Source organism: Camellia sinensis, chromosome 3 (assembly GCF_055761805.1).
Source record: "Camellia sinensis isolate YWXY chromosome 3, ASM5576180v1, whole genome shotgun sequence".
Classification (NCBI taxonomy): domain Eukaryota; kingdom Viridiplantae; phylum Streptophyta; class Magnoliopsida; order Ericales; family Theaceae; genus Camellia; species Camellia sinensis.
In genome coordinates, this window is record NC_138963.1 from 144,239,992 (window position 1) to 144,258,061 (window position 18,070).

An 18,070-nucleotide genomic window follows, 5' to 3' on the forward strand; every position below is an offset into this window, starting at 1 on the left:
CACATTTGTCCTACTAGGATATTTGGACGGCTTAGATGTATTCAAATTATAAAACAACGGCTGAGATATATTTTACAAAAAAATATCCTACATGTACATTTTATACTTTCTCACTTCTCTCTCTTACTTTTTCCTTTTTCTCACACATCCTTCCATGATCTCATGATTCCACCTTATATATTTTACACATATTTCCATACATTGTATGTATGCCCGTAATACAGTTAGACATCATAGGTATACATGCAATTTCGATATAGTTATATAAGCAAAAGCAATATTGTATGGATGCCCGTGGAAATTGTATGTATACCAAGCATATCTATCTATCTAGCTATATATTATATAAGCAAAAGCGAGTTTTCATGAGGAGTTTTGTGAGAACTCCAAAATTTTATAATAAGTTTGTGCTTTTATCAAATTAAAAAATAAATTTAAATAATGTTGGGATTACAATTATATTCTAATCCTAATATTATTTACATCGTGTCTTCAGGTACTGGCATACGTTAGTATTTTAATAAAGCATGATGGTTTTTGAATTTTTAACATATTTTTATCTTATTAAGACATTTGGATTACTCAAATCTGTTTAAATTATAAAATAATGACTGGGTTATATTTTTCAAAAATATCCTACATGTACATTTTGTACTTGCCTGCTTCTCTCTCTTATTTTTTTCTTTTCTCACTCATCCTTCCATGATCTCGTGATTCCGCCTTATATATTTTACACATATTTCCATACATTGTATGTATGCCTGTAATATATTAGGACATTATGGGCATACATACAATTTTCATATAATTATATAAGTAAAAGCATTATTGTATGTATGCCTCATAGAAATTGTATGTATGTCAGGCACATCTATCTATCTAGTTATATATTATATAAGCAAAAGCGAGTTTTCGTAAGGAAATTTGTGAAAACTCCAAAATTTTATAATAAATTTGTGATTTTATCAAATTAAAAAATAAATTTAAATAGTGTTGGGATTACAATTATATTCTAATCCTAATATTATTTACAACGTGCCTTGAGGTATTGATATACACTAGTATATATACAAAACAAACATGGTGATACTTTTGATGTGACAATAAATTTTTATATTTTAGTTTTTATTGTTGTATACATCCTTTAGGCTTCTCTCTCTCCACTTGTGAATGGAAATTTGAATTTGCAATAATGAAATTTTTAGAAACCAAACATATATTCATTTTCAAATCACCTTTTTAAAAAATAACTCAAAAAACTAAAACCAAACATGATGAATCAGATTCATAACTATGACCTAGGATCGAATCTTATTCCTAACAAGGATGAGATTGATTCATAGCTAGGTTGAGAGCATCCCAACAATCGAATTCATTGATTGAATCTTATTCCTATCCAGGCCTGGATCCCTAAAACAACAAAACCCATTCTGCAGGAGGAAAACTTGACAGTGTCTTATGAGAGAGAGAGAGAGAGAGAGTTCCAAGCAATCCCCTTGAAACTACCAACATAAGCCAATACTTTCCTGGCATTAACCATAACATTCAATACGTGAACACCAAAAGAAAATTCAACAATAGTCTCAACTGAAAGTATCTGTGCAACCATAAATAGAATTTAATTGTCAATAAACAGAAAACAAACATGAAATTTTTAGCTGAGAGAAAAAATAAAAATAAACTATATTAATGATCAAATGGAAGTTCAAATAGCATAGAGATGGAACTGTATCTTCTCTGTCATATTTGTCCCTATAATTCACTCTCTCTAATTGCCAGAACTCATGCATCTTTACTACATCAAAGCTTATCATCTAATTTATCATTTACCAGAGGAACCAACTCCTTCAGGCTACGTGGAGAGTGGGGCGTACTAGCGGTTGTTACTGGTGGCGGCTGTTGGGAGAGCAAGTGCCTTACATAACCATAAAATGTGCATCCCACAAGTGTCACTCCACAACCAAAGGCATTCATAGCTGAGATTGGGTTTCGGAATATCATCCATGAACATGTAACAGCAACTGCAACCTGTGTGGAAGGAACAATATAACAAGAAATTTGAAATCAGATGACCAGAAATTTGTACTTTGAAGAACAAATATATATAATACACGCTTTCAAAAATGCTTGGGACCTCTAATTAGAGGTGCCACTAGTGATGTGCCACTGTCAGTGCTGTGTCTTTTTTTTTTTTTTTTTTTTTTTTTTTTGGCCTTTTCCACCTCATTAGAGGCGTGTTTAGAGCCTCTAAATTAGAGTTCTCTAGCATCACTGTACACGCTTTAAATATTACTTGTATGCAACATATTTTCATTTTCATATAAAGGGAGATTTACTAGCTACTAAAAAAATATAGAAAGATGTGAGTGAAGGAAAAGAGGAAAATGCTTTCCAGATAGCCAAGTTCATACTAAACTTCCAGTTTATTAATGGATAAAGCTTTTTAAAATAGATATATCTACTTTTTGTAAGTACTTTTTCAATACATGAAGTGTGCAGAAAAATATATTTTTTCACTATTTCAACATTGAAAAATATAAATGTATTATGTAACTTAAAGACAAAGAAACTACCAACTTTATTTATGCACACATATAATATATTTATTTGTTGCCATATCCCTGCCATGTTGTCTCTTGATTTTATATTATTATTTTTAATCCGTGCTGATGTGTCCGTATCCCTGTTTCTTAGATAAGCATAGACACCTAGTACCCATGGGCTGAAGTAGAATTTTGTGAACAATGCTGATGGTGACTATGGTAACACAAGATAAGGAATTAGAAAAATATATGGGAGAACTTTTGAACAATGATAATGATGATGGCACTGACAATGGCAATAAAATGGTGATGTAAGCTTTAAGGGATCCAATTCACAGTTTATCTCACCTTAAGATTTCCAGCAACATTAAACGTGACTGCAGTTGTAGAATGAATCACATAAAAGATAGAGAAATTAAGGCAGAAAGCCAACACTCCAGAGCCAAAAATAATAACAAGAGCAGAAAGAATAGATGTGTGCGATTGAAACCACTGCACAACCCCAACTCCTTCAAGTAATAGTGCTGGTACTGCCAAGATCATGGTTGCATAAGGTGCCATGTAGTACACTGTATTTATGCTGAAGGGTACCAAACAAACAAAAAAAAATGAAAAAGAGAGAGACTTAGCAGCAGATCAGCACCAATCACCAAATAATGAAATAGACTGGAAAATTTGAGACGTTACAATGTATTTAAAAATTTCGGATCAACTCTTTACTTGGTTGAATAAGCAAAAATAAATAAAGCAGCAGTAAAGATAGCACTGTACTACAAGTTTAGAAAGCAATAAACTTAAAAGGTCCCATGTTTTCAATTTGTGATTGTTAAAAAGCCTACCAAAAGCAAAAGGAAAATTGGAATTTGCAACTTGCTGGAAATAATTAACTGTTGTAAATTTCGAAGTTCACATTCTAATCCAACAACTACTCAGCAATCAGATGAAGTATCGAGTCCAGATCAACTCCAAAATATTCTCATCCATTTATAACAACAACGAAAATTTATAAAATAAACTTGGGATAATTACACTTTACCTCCTTATGATTTCACGCATTTATACATTATCTCTCTAAGGTTTATAAATGTACTCATAAACTCCCTATAATTAGGAGTGATGTGCAAAAGTGACGGGACGTAACGGAATTAATGAAAAGATCAAATACCTTTAGATATTTATAGTGCTTACATGCTATAGTCCCTTCAGCTGTTTGATTACAATTTTTAGAGTGAGAGAGAGAGAGAGAGAGAGACATGGGTTTGGGTTTGGGTTTGGGTTTGGGTTTGAAAGGATTTGGATTAAATCGAACTAGTAACAATCGATTAAAGCAACAAAGAATCTGCTTTTAGAAATTTTACTCCAAGTAATGCCAGAATCGCCGACGCCGACAGAGCAATCGCCGTCTCAGACTGGTTTGTAGTACTTGGAGCGATGGTGGAAGGTCTTGTAGGCGGGGTTTGAGGTGGGTTTTGGGGGGTTTGGGATTTGAGAGGTGGCGGGCATTTGGGGATTGGAATGGGGGATTTTGGTGGTGGTGGTGGTGGTGGTAGAGGAGGTTTTGAGGGTGGAGTTTAAGGGAGGGTGGAGAAGAGGTTGGAGTTTGGGAGTGTGGCAAGAATTGCCATTGCTTTAGCTTTGATATGTATTTGATAATAATATTCAGGTTATATATATGTATAGATGATTACAGTAGTATATATAGATTATGTGTTGATGAGGTTATATGGAGATTTTGGTGTTTTTTTCTGTTGCAAAATGAAGAACAGAGCAAGGAAGAGGATAGATAGAGAGACTTAGGCTTTGTTTGGTTTAACTCTCAAAATACAATGTTCGAAAAAAAATTCCAAAATTTTGTTTGGTTGGAATTTTTTTTAAAAAAAATTTCAAAATCACTCTCTCCCACCAATTAATCAATCACTTTTTCTCTCTCCTCTCTCCTCTCTCCTTCTCAATCACTTTTTCTCCCACACACATCTACACAACTATAACAAAATATCAAATCATCCCAAATTCTCATACTCCAAAACTATTTCAAAAATATATAACCAAACAAACTAAAAAAATTTCCAAACTCTTTTCTCAAGATTTTTTTTGAAAATTTATCTCCCAAAACCAAACCAAACCAAACACACCCTTAGATTTTCTCAGATTTTTATGGAGGATGTGGTGGGTGAGCAAGCAATGGCAAAACTGTGTCATATAATTGTGTACCATAAATATGAAAAATGTTACTATTTATCACAACATAATTTTAAATAAATTCAGATACTAAAAATATAATTATAACATTATTATTCACAAATTCAATTGAATGAATTCGCAAAAATATTAATTTTATTTTTATCGTTTACACTATTGTAAATTTGTAATTCTTTCTGTTTTATTTTTAAATTATAAATTTCATATATTTAGTTTTTAAATTCTTTAATTTCAATTTACATAGTCTAATTCAAATTAATAATAACTTGGACATTTGGTCGAGTAATTGTGTAACAATTTTTGTGATGTGAGATTTCAAATTAAACTCTTACGAAGAGAAATTTGATATCCTTTCTTCCCTATTATGGATTTGTAATTAAATATTATATAAACCCTAAATAAATTAATTAATTACTTAATTACTAAATAATGAAAGTGATTACCCCATAATTTGCACATCCTATAATGGAAGTGATCTCAGGATTTTTGGGTAATTAATAGTGGGTTTGGTGGTGTAATGATTCTATAAGGGATTGGAAGGGCAAATTGGTCACCCTAAACCCAAAATTTGGCGCCAACACACTAAATTCTAGTGCAGACACGCTTCTCTGGCACGTTTGCCCGCTGTTAAGTTTACGGGATCCCGTCACTTTTGCACATCACTCTAAATCACAAGGGGTTTACAAGTATATTTATAAATCTCAGGGAGGTAAGACGCGTGAAATCACAAGGGGGTAAGGTGTAATTATCCCAATAAACTTCTACTTCAATTCATAAACAAGAAGAGTTTGGAACAAAAATGAAATTTTTGAATCTTGTAACAATTTGGAATTGGATTAGCTGTTGAAAGGTTTCTAGTTATCTTCTTAACCTTATATCTCCCAGCAATCAAATGAAGCATCATTCCTGAACGCTTGCAAATTGTTATTAGAAAACACCTATTACATTATTAAGAATAATATTGAGTTGATGATTGCTTTTGTCTATTTTATATTTCTATATCTTATCAACTTAGTTTCTTGTGACAAGCTGCACTTCCTTTCCATCCTATCGATTTATCTACCAATTCCATCACTCTATCTAATCATTGGTGTTCCCATATTTCAACTTACCACACAAATCCTACTTTCTCAGACTAGCTTTTACTGAAACTAACACTCTGCTTCGTCAAAGCTCATAAATGAGTTCATATGACAAAGCCACCTACTCAAATTATTCAAATCAATCACAAACCAAGGTCCAATAGGCACCTTAGCCCTGCCCTGCAAAATATGCACATATAAGATGAACGAGAGTACTTACTCAACACCATGCTATGAAGCATAGGCACAGACACGAACACGGATACGGGACACGGTGATTTCAAAAAAATGGGGACACGGACATGGTGGGGGACACGGCAAATTTTGGTTTTTTTTTTATTTTATATATATTTGCTATGTATATTAATATTATGTTACCAAACAATCGAAATATTAAAAAAAAAACTAACATTAATTCAATATTTATAAACTACTATATTTAAACAAATTAATATATCATCCATATTTGGACATGCTTGTCCCCACCGTGTCCCCTGCAAAAAAAAATAATAATAATAATAATAAAATTAAAGGGACACGCTCCTGTGTCCAAATTTGGACACACGTGTCCCTGGTGTCCCTGTCGTGTCCCCTACAAAAAAAATAATAAAATGAAAGGGACACGCCATTTGGCGTAACCCCGGCGTGTCCCCGTGTCCGACACCGCTACAGTGCCTATTTTGAAGTACCCGTTCTTCATAGACACAATGTAATTGGATTAGAAACCAAAAGTTTCAATACCAACACCACTTAGAAAACCTAGAAATCATGTCGATTTTTCATAAATTGAAGAAACAAAGCAGCTCACATGAACATAAGCTTTCACAAACTTTATAGTTTTAGTGTCAAGTGTGAAGATAATAATAACTGAACTATATACAATAATACAACATATAAAAATAAACTTGACTTACAACAGACAGTAGGCAAAAAGTTATCATAACCCAAGTTTTATCATGCCATTGCTAAATGAAGATAAATATCTACCGAAGATTTCATCTTACAATTAGAATTGACATAGATGACAAACTCTGTTATTGATAATAAGCCCCCAGTGGACTTGATCAAAAAAAAAACAATGAGAGTCACTTTCCCTTTATTTACTTTATGTTTTTATTTATTTTTACTAAGAGAGAGAGAAGAAAGTACCTATCAAACTTGTACCCATGCAGTAGAGACTCTGCAAGGATAGTTTTTGTAGAAGTAGCAAGACAACCAAATAAAGCAGCACAAAATCCAAACATATTGAAACTAAGCTCAGTAATGGAAGTAAGAAGAATTCCGCCTACAATGGGCACCAAAGAAGCCCATATTCGCCAATCAAAGTGTTTCCTCCAAACTAGCCACTGCAAAACAACTGTTTCAAATGATGAAATCAAATCAGGTGCAGTTATGACACAATAAAATAAATGACATATGATTAAAAAAAAGATTAACAGAGCATTTGGATGATTTATCTGAAATATAACCTGTTGTTGCCGGGGTAAACGACTTTATGGTTTGCATAAAAGAAACAGGAATGTAACGCAAGCTTACATTCCCCAACACTATGTTAATACAAAACACAAAAGACATGGGAAAGATCCTTCTCCATTGATCTTCAGGATCAACCACTATGAGTGGCTTAAGCTTCAGCACCTTGATTACCAGGTAGGCACCAATAGTCGAGCATATGAAGTGTATACATGATACTGACAAAGGAAACTTGAAATCTAGTTTCTGTGGAAGAAAGGAAAAAGAAAAATAAATGTTTCAGATGCCATAAACAGTAATCATAATCACACAATAGTGTACTTCAACAAAGAGCAACTAATTCCAATGTTCCATATCTAGAAACTTGCTTGAACATATTACTCCCTTTGATAAAATATCAATTTTGTAGCAAGTACAAATGAAATTATGTTACAGAGATAGATAGTGGATTGATAAAACCAAAAGTTGGCCAACCATATGCTCTGCAACTGATTTAAAAGCATAAAAACCAAACACAACACAACATAGAAGACAATATTATTAGATCCATCACGATCATCTTTACCATTCAATGCCAAAAAAGATCCATTCACCAGTAAGCAGTAGCCTAAATGTACAAATTGTTTTCGAACTCAAGAATACACATAATTTTATCTCACATGGCTGAAAACTTAATCAACACAGTGTTTGGACGGACTGGATAAGAAGGGATTGAAATCCACCGGACTGTTAGTCCTGGGATACATTGTCTCCGAACTATTTGATTGGACTGGATTTGTATCCCATGTTTGTTTAGCCATGAGATTAGATGTCAGGAAAAGACTATTTGGTTGGATAGGATATGAATCCTATGTTTGTTTGGGATATTATAGAGAATGATAAATGTTCAAATGACTATTTTAAATACATTTATTTAAAAAAATAAGAATAATTAAATAATAAAATTAAATAAAACATCTATTAAAATTTAAATAATTAAATTAAATAAAATATAAACAAAATTTTAAAATAAAATATCAATAAAATATCTATAAAAAATTATTTTAAAAAATTAAATAAATAAAATATCATATAAAAATTAAATAAAATTATTTTATTTTTAAATTGAGACATTTAAATTTTATTAAATTTTACTAAATATAATACGTAATTAAATAGTAGATGATCAAAATAGTCATTTCACCACCTAATCTCATATCCTTCTTATCCCTCCATTTGTGTCCCACCCCTTCCCATGGGACACAATAGTCCAATGGATTTGGGATGAATAGTCCGGGAGACTTATAGTCCGTTGCCAAAATTTTGAACCAAATAACAGACTATTAGTCCGGAGATAGACTGATAGTCTAATCCCACCCCTCAATCCCTCAAAACAAACGCCGCCAAAGAAACTACTTTGTAATTGAGTCCATAATTACAGGAGCATGCCATTTGTTCCTGAATAATTTATTTGAAATACATGATAAGTTCACTCTGTTTGTTTAGCATCAATATAGATTTCTTTTAGGTATCACAAAATAAAATCAAAATAATAAAACCAAATCAAAACAAGCCTTGTGTCCCAATCCAATCAATTGGAATTGACTACATGAATCCTTTTCCACCATCCACTCTGTCATGAGCCAGCAGCTCATTATAAAGTATATATTGTGCAAAGAAAGACTAATTGTGAGCTTCTTTCTAGTAAGATTCCAACACATTACATTTTACCTAGTTTCACACATTTTTTTCTTTTTCCTTTCCAAATCCCCCAACCAAACACAGGCTAAGGCTTCCAAAAAAGGCGATCCAGTGCAGCAGCTATGGCAAGAAGATGCTCTCAGCCCAAAAAAATGGAACGAATTTAATCACTTCCCACAAAACCATTAGAACATCCTAATTTCAGCCACTCTGGGAAAAAGGAATAAAACCCAATGTCCTGAAATTATTTTGGCACAGCAGCATTCATGATCCATCACAAGCACAACCAAAATTCATCCTTTTTTTTTTAATGTAGAAAAACAAAATTCATTGATGATCCTAATTTCAGCATTGAAGGTGATATTAAAAATAAAAATAAAATAAAAATTCCCCACCAAAAAAGTTGGGAAATTTTAGCAAACCCATTCAACAAAATTACTAGTATATAATTTGTCAGAGAGGTGGTGTGAGGAATATATATATATATATATATATATAATAAAAAGAAAAAAATAATGAACGGACCTGAAAGATCCATTTGTTCATGATAATAACGGTAACATTGAAGCCCCACCACTGAAGGATGGCGAGAATGGATCGAAAGACGGTCCACTGACAGAAGCGACCCTCCTCCATCTGAGACAATCTGAAGCCAAAGTTGAAGATCGACTCAGAGATCCACAACAACGCACTTGGAATCTACAGAGAGGCAATTAGAGAAGATGAGAGAAGCCCTAATTGAGGTGGCTCTTCTTCTCCCATCCCATGTGATGTCGTAGACTATAATGCATATATCTATGTATATAGGTTGTTTGATTATCTGTCTTCTCTCTCTCCCTCTCTTTCTCTGTTTAATTCTAGACGTCTTTGGCCTGTTTCAGTCGCCCATCCCAAACGCCCTCTCTCTCTAGCTCGCTCTCTCTCCACATAAATAAATGCGTGTATCGTATGTATGAACGAGTAACATCAGTGGCACGGCAAAACATTCCAAAACATTACTTTTAAACAAAAATAATAATTACACATGTTATGAACTCGTTTAAAAATTAATTTTTTATAAAAAAATAAAAAAGAGTAATGTTTTTAAAAAAAATTGTTGTTTTAGCATATTAATAAACAAAGCTCAAATATAATTTTAATTTACACAAATTAGGGATTTCAAAAAAAAATATTAAAAAATATATTCAAAACATTGCTCTTAGTTTTAGGATCGGATTGTAAAAATAAAAAAAACATATTCAAAATGTAGAAAAAAATACTAAAAAAAAGGTTAATGATAAAAAAAATTAAAAATTCATCCTCTTTCATTTTATTTCTTGCACATTCTTTTATAATAAAAAAAATTAAAAATTTAAGCATTGATTTCATTCCTCTCATACTAATTTATTTTCATACTTCTCTTGTATTTAATAAAATATTTAATAATTCATTTCATACTCATATTTTTATAAATTTTGTTAATTATTACCTATATCTATATATGTACCTATTAAAATCATATTAATTCGTATTTATTTGTATCGTTTTAATTGTTAATCGTGATTTAAACATTAAAATTTATAATTCGTCTTTCAAATCGCTTCGCTCTACTATATTTAATACATATATATTTTTTAACCTCTAATGAAATATTAAAATAAAAATAAGTGTGAGAGGTATTTAATATATGAAATTTATTAAAAATTAATAGTTATATATATGAAATATATTATGTAAAATTACTTTCTATTATATATATAAAAAAAATATTATACAAATTAGTGTTATATATTATGCAAATATATAATAATTAGTTAGAATATTATTCAATCTACCAATCTGTCAAAAATCGTCCAAACTACAATTTATCAATTCGTTAATCCATCAATCGGTCATTCAATTTATAATTTTACTTTCAAATTACTCGAATTGTACTACACACACCGTAGTGCACACCCCCTACCTGTGCGCATTAGAAGTGAGCAACGGATATATTGATCTGCCTAAACCGACTAGACCGAACCGAACTGATCCGAACCGATCCGTTGCATTTTTTTACAGATGCATGATGACGAGTGGACGATTGTGGATTGATTTTTTTCAATTCACTTAGTTTTAAATTGATAGCGGATTTGAGGTTCCTTTGGTCACAACCGAACCTCCAAATCGCAATCACCCCAAATAATTTGTAAGACTTTGTGTTTTCAATTTATTTAAATATTCTATTTGCGTTTTTAATTGAAAAATTGTTTAAATATTCTGTTGAAAAATAATTTTCAACTTGAATATATTTTTTGAATTGAAAAAAATAAATGTATTATTTATCTATATTTTTTTGTTTTTAAATCTAACTCTAAAAATAATAAATAAAAAAGATGATACATGCTGGTTGATTTTTGTTTTCAAAAATAGATATAGATGTAACAATACAGTAGCATGCAATCTCTACTACTACTCTGTTCATGGTTTTGGTGGTTTAAATTATTTTTTTTATTTTAAGAACCACAGATTGTAATACTTTATGTGGATGAGGCCTGTTGTGACTGTAATATGTGGATGAGGCATGCAATAATTGAAATATTCTAAAGTTTCAAACTTTCTTTATTTGGAGGAGACATGTAGTGATTATAATCAGTATGTTTGGTTTCAGTTTTTTAAATTTAGTTTTTTGAAAATTGAGTTTTTTGTTTTTCGGTTTTTTTTGTTTTTAGTGAATATTTTTAAAATTTTAAGCAATTTTTTTACTTTTTTAGATGCACCTTACTTAGAGGTATCTAAATAATAAAATATTTGTGAAACAATATTTTCAAAAATTAATAAATACACAAAATATGAAAAATGTACTAAAATTTGTATTTTTTATATTTTTTGGTATTTAGTGTATTTTTTAAAGATTTTTTTCACAAATATTATACTTTTTAAGTGTATTTATATTAAGTGCGTCCAAAATTTTTTAAAAATTGCTCAAATATTAAAAAAATCATTGAAGATATTAAAATACGAAAAATAAAAAAGTAAAATTTTCTGAAAATTATTTTCTGAAAACTATAACCAAACAAGCTGAATACTTTTTTAATCATTGACTATAATACTCTCTTCTTTTTTTTTTAAAGAAAGTACACAAATTGAATTATATTGAAAATTTATAAAATTTTAAACCGTCAAACTAATTCGCATCCATCCGCTCAATTCACATTCGCTGAATTAGCGAACAGATGCAGATTAATTTTTTCAAATCTATCAATTCGGTGGACAAACAGTGAATTAAATGTTTCGTGGCCGCAACCATTCCGCCTCCACCTTTAGTGCGCATCATTGGCACCGCAAACTGCATTCTCGGTTAATGTGTTCTTAACGATTGCACCTGATTTTGGTTACCGCATCACCTAGGTCTTACGGTACCCTTACATTCACTAATTTAAGGAAAATGTTTGAGGGCCACCAAATCAGTGGCTTAAATCGTTTTGACAGTTTTGAGCCATTTAAGCCACTGATTTGGTGGCCCTCTAGCATTGCTGCTAATTTAATTAGTTCGAATTCTCCGGAAGAAGTCTCATTTCGGGACGAAATTCGCGTATGAGAGAGTGTCTTAGAAGAGACTCGTTCAGAATAATTCGTAATAAATAAATTTAGTGAACAAATCATTAATCAAGTCATTATAAAATCTTTATTTTTTTAATTACTTTTAACACATTTTTTTAGAGGCACTTTTTCATAATTTTTTTTTTACCTACTATATTTTATGTAGTTCACATTATTTTTTTATATTCTGATAAGTCCAATGGATGACATAGTTATCAAAATATCTCTAATGATATTCACATTTATAGTGCGAATATTTCGTCATGTGAATGTTTATACCGTCAATGTGAATGTTCATATCGTCAATGTGAATGTTCACATTATTAATGTGAACATTCACATGCCAATGTGAATTATGAATTTTCATACTGTCAATGTGAATATTCACGCTATTAATGTAAACATTTACACGTCAATGTGAATATTTACATTGTAAAATATGAATGTTCACATCACTAAATTGCTAATCGTTAAAAAAATATTTGTAATGATAGAAATATCTATAATATACCTTAAATATAAGAATTATAATTTGGCAGATCAAATGTTTAAATAATAGAATTTATTAAAATACAAAAATATCTTATAGACTAATTGAGATATCAACACTTGAAAAAAAATTCTAATATATCTCTCTATTTTTTATAAATATATATATATATATATATATTTAAAAAAATCAATTCCTAAGCAAGCCATTAATTACATTATAATTAAACGAAACCTCTTGATGTAAGTTAATAGCTTAATAGCTTTAGTGATTTTATTTTAATGAAAATAATAATTCAATCATATCATTTTATTACATTTATTTTAAAAAAATTAACAGTCTAATAATTTTAAATATATATCTTTTATTTTTTAAAGATAAATGTGTGAGTGATTTTCTGATCACACTGCCCGCCTAGTAATCAGCTGGAGAGCACCGGCAGAATAGATGGCTTCAGCAAACCTGTAACAAAAAGAAAAGGCTCCGGCGGTGGCTCTTCCACCCGGGGGCACTCCGACGATCAAGTCAGTATATCTCTCAAAGATAATCAAGTGCTAAACTCACTATTCAAAGCATAAAACTGTGTACCTTAGATCCACGGGGTGCCTCTTTTTTATAGTTTACTCAATCCTAGTCCCACTAGAAGCTTGACTTTTATGGACTCCAATTCTGTACTTACTTTGGATTTCTCAAGAGATAAAGATAAACTCCCTAAGAGCTTTATCCTTATCTTAGCAAAATCTTCTCTTTACTCTAGGACTCTTGCCCCTTATCCATTATCCGTTTATCTCGGATTCTGATATCTTCGGAGATAACCTCGGCCTCGCCGAGATAACCTCGGCGTCACAACCAGGACACGTGGCACTTCGAATGACACATCGGCGTCACCTTGCCACGTGTTGGTATTCAGAAAATATATCCCCACAACTGCCCCCTAGGTTCTATTACCTCAGTATTCTGAGGTGATGAAACCCATATCTGTATTTTCTTCCAGTAAATTGGCTTAAAGTTTGATAGCCGAGATCATCCATTTCTGGCCGACATGTATTCCCTAAAAAATCAAAGATTTTTAAGGAACTTTTTACGCGCATAAGCTGTCATGCACTTCAATTCAACCGTTTTAGACACTCGTTTCTTTCTTACTGGCTCGTTCCTGTGACACGCCCATAAGTCATCTCTTCTTCACATGCGCCGTCTGACGTATGCGCTCTTTTAGGCGTATTGATTGCTTTTGCCGCCGTTTTCATTTTCTTGACAAAATCTCTCCCCCTTTCTTTCGTCTCTTCACTTTTGCATCTGAGTTCTCTTGTTTTTTTCTCTCTCTAAAAACTCTTTCTTTCAAATCCGCCATTGCTCAAGCTTCCAAAGCTCTGCATCCCTCTCCGTTCACCCCTTCCGGCGAGATTTCCACCGATCTTCTGCTCTTGCAACCATCGTAGGACGTCGGCAAATCCCTTTCCGGCCTCCCTTTTTCTGGAAAGCATCTGTTTCTTTCTATTCCAGTTCTTGATCTTTCCTGGAATTTCTTGTTTACTACTGTTTTACTTAAGTAATCAATTTGTAGATCAAACATCTGAGTGCGTTGATTTTGTTTTTTGCTTATGCCCTGAATACATGTATTGTTCTTAGTGTTTCTTGCACGTCTTGTTACTGTTTCCTGGCCTTCAACCCTTTGTATTCTTCATGTTCTTGATAGTCCATCTCTGTTCTTGACTCTGAAACTTCGTATTTGTTTTCTGTTTTTTTTTTTTTTTGTATCTTTTCCATATCTGTACCTTTGATCTTCATCTTCATAGCTTTAGGTTTGGGATTTGTTTGTAGAACCCATAACTTAGGAAAAAACTAAAACCTGCACCTACTTTCACTGTTTGCCGAGGTCCCATCAATAAGAAACATCTTTCTGAATTTCAACCCTTCTAATAGAAGCCGATATCATGGGTATGTGGAGACATAGGGTAGATACCCCGACCAAACTTGAGTACTTTAGGCAAGAGTTCTCCATCCCTACCGATGTCCACCTGAGACTGGCTGGGGATGGCGACTTCATCATGCCTATAGAAAATGCTATGCCCCTTCCCATTATAGCTTTTACTGAGTGTGGACTCCGGCTCCCACTCAACATCCTTTTTCGTGAGATTCTTCATTATTATAAGTTGAACCCTATGCAACTAGCAATCAACTCTTATCGAGTGATTTTTGGTATTATCGCCTTAGTTAAACAGGAAAACGTTAGGATCACCTTAGCCGACATACAGTATTGTTACACCATGTGTGCCCTTAATTTGAAAGAAAAAGGCTTCATCTATTATCTTAAAGCCGAGGTCTACAGAATTCAAAATCGTAGCCGACCTCCCAGACTCCAACAAGGGGGCTGGAGATGATTATGTTATTGCTTCGGGAAATTGGAAGTTTGGCGCAGACGAGGACGCCCATCTCTACCCTCTTCCCCAATCAGTTAAAGAGGGTAAGGGTAAGAGTCTAGTGTCAATACTTAGTTGTTTCTGTTCAAATCTTCAATATTTTATCTGTTTCTAATGTTTGTTTCTTCTTGCAGACGTTCGCATTGTAAGGCCCCGGTGTCCCACATCGGGAATGGAGGGGGAGTTCCCGGGCTATAAAAGTAAAAACCTGGACCCTTATATAGCATCGAGGCCTTTTCCCGGGTGGTGAAATCCCTAACAGAACTCCACAGTTAAGCGTGCTTAGGCTGGAGTAGTTTTGGGATGGGTGACCCACTGGGAAGAATAAATCCGTGCGGGCGTGGCCCAAAGCGGACAATATCGATGACGTGTGAAGGGTCAGGGCGTTACAAAATGGTATCAGAGCCGACTCTCCGGAGTACCAAGTGTAGGCCCCTGGCGTCTCTCGGTGTATGTGGGCAGGCTTGCGAGCTGGCAGGCTACTGCACGTCCCTACTGCACGGGGACGTGCAGCCCTAAGGGGGGGTGATTGTAAGGCCCCGGTGTCCCACATCGGGAATGGAGGGGGAGTTCCTGGGCTATAAAAGTAAAAACCTAGACCCTTAGAGCATCTCCAATGCACTAGGCATATAATACTTGTTAGTTACAATGCCTAGTGTAATTCACTTTTTTCAATTCCAATGCACTAGGCATATGATTAGGCATTTTGCCTCAACTCATATTCACTAGCTACATGTAGCTAGCCTTCAACGCTAGGCAAAATGTATTCATTCATTAGGATCATTTCCCTCCATCTTTGTTGTTGACGTGTCATTCTATAAAATTAATAGTATTTGGATAAATAGCTAAAATAAAGAGCATGGTTGGAGTAAAAACATAAAACAATTGATAGGCAAATAAAATATATACTTTATAGTAATATTCAGATAGGTAAAATGCCTACTACCGTTGGAGATGCTCTTATATAGCATCGAGGCCTTTTCCCGGGTGGTGAAATCCCTAACAGAACTCCACAGTTAAGCGTGCTTAGGCTGGAGTAGTTCTGGGATGGGTGACCCACTGGGAAGAATAAATCCGTGCAGGCATGGCCCAAAGCGGACAATATTGATGACGTGTGAAAGGTCGGGGCGTTACACGCAAGCCAGCGAAAAACTTCCGCCAATCTTACGTTCCCAGTAAGGGCCTGAAAAAACTCCTGAACTTGCCAGTTCACAAAAGAAAAGCACTTCTTCTTCTCAACTTTATTCCTACATACAAATCGATTTTGCCCGACGTCCCCAAAAGAAAGAAGAAAAGCCTTTCTCCTCCTACTGTCACAACTTAAACTGCCTCTACATCACGAACAGATCAAGAGTCAACATCTGACCCAACCAATCAACCATCTACTTCTGCCCCATACTTGGTCCCAATACAAGAACGAAAACGTCGGCGAAGACTTGTCAAAACTGCTAAGATGGGTCGCCCAAAGCCCGTTGCTCAAGACCTCATTGGCGATCTCCCAATTGACGTCGATGCTCAGCCGATGCAAACGATGCCCCCACCAAAGCCGAAACGAACCAAGAAAGCCCAGCCAAAGGCTAAAGCCACTGAAGTTGAGGCTGAGGATACCTTGACAATTTCACAATTAGCAAGGAGTGAGAAGACGACTTCCGTTCCCAAAAAAAGGTCTGCTGAGACACAGCCATCAGAGTCCACATAATCAAAGAAACCGAGGTCATCGTCTGCGACGACCTCGGGGTCTAGAATACCAAAAGTCCCCTGGACACCTGAAATTACTTTAGAATATAAGCCTGTTCTTGTCAGCGATAGTGCCGACGACATTAATGTCGGCGTAGCACTCAGTACCGCCCTACTTCTCCCAGGTGATCTTGAGCGGAATGCCAAGATGAGTGAGTATGAGAACTATGCCTTTATGCTCCAACGTTCTGTCCAAGTAAGTGTCTTTACATGAAAACTTGTCTTCTCTTTTACTTTGTAAAATTTTGTAATAATTTTTGCCCTGTGCTCTTTCAGGCCATTCAACATGCCCACTCTCTCTCTCTATGCAAGCTTTTGAAAACAGGGCAAAGTTGGCCGACATAAAGAGGGAGATTTCTGCCCTTAAAAAGGAGAACAAAACTTTTCAATCAAAAATGAAAAAACTGGAAGACAGGCTGAGGCTGCCACCAAAGCCCAAACCCTAGCCGAAAAAAAGGCTGAATCTGCTGAGGCCATCAAGAAGGTTGCCGAGGCCGAGAAGAGAGAAGCCGAGGACAAAAAGGCCTAAGCCGAAAAGGAACTTCAGGAGGCTTTGGCCACTAAAGACGCTAAAATCAAAGCGGCCGACGAAAAAGTCTATGCCCAAGGAATGGCCGATGTTACAGAGGAATACAAATTACAAGTTAGGCAGGCATTCAACAGGGGCTTTTCCCTTGGTTGGATATCCCTGGCCAAAAAGCTCAATATTCCTGAACATTCAGCTCTGCGCAAGACCGAAGCTATTTCTCTGCCATTCCCTCCTCCTCCTCCACCTCCAAGTCAAGCTGAAGAAGAATCTGAATCTGAGTCTGAAGATGAGGAGGAATGTGAGGATGAAGCTTTAGTAAGGAAATCCAAGGAGGCTGTTGGGCCTAAGTCTCCTTA

General features: G+C 34.2%; 1 protein-coding gene across 1 annotated transcript; it reads right to left on the reverse strand.

Moving 5' to 3' along the window:
- Positions 1-1,578: 1,578 nt before the first annotated feature.
- Positions 1,579-9,958, reverse strand: LOC114265010 (EamA-like transporter family protein). Its single transcript, XM_028205745.2, has 5 exons — positions 9,503-9,958; positions 7,294-7,543; positions 6,974-7,181; positions 2,892-3,123; positions 1,579-2,028 (listed from the first exon to the last, which is right to left on the reverse strand). Exons 1-5 carry the CDS (start codon positions 9,611-9,613, stop codon positions 1,801-1,803), a joined length of 1,029 nt encoding a protein of 342 aa, XP_028061546.1. The 5' UTR covers positions 9,614-9,958; the 3' UTR covers positions 1,579-1,800.
- Positions 9,959-18,070: the final 8,112 nt, after the last annotated feature.

What these genes read in the sequence shown, in the direction of transcription:
- LOC114265010 (XM_028205745.2), bottom strand. Translation starts at nt 9,613, where the DNA reads ATGGAGGAGGGTCGCTTCTGTCAGTGGACCGTCTTTCGATCCATTCTC. An exon ending in CATGGGTACAAGTTTGATAG is followed by an intron (nt 3,124 to 6,973) that starts GTACTTTCTTCT and finishes GGTACCCTTCAG; the next exon opens with CATAAATACAGTGTACTACA. An exon ending in ATGTTGCTGGAAATCTTAAG is followed by an intron (nt 2,029 to 2,891) that starts GTGAGATAAACT and finishes CCTTCCACACAG; the next exon opens with GTTGCAGTTGCTGTTACATG.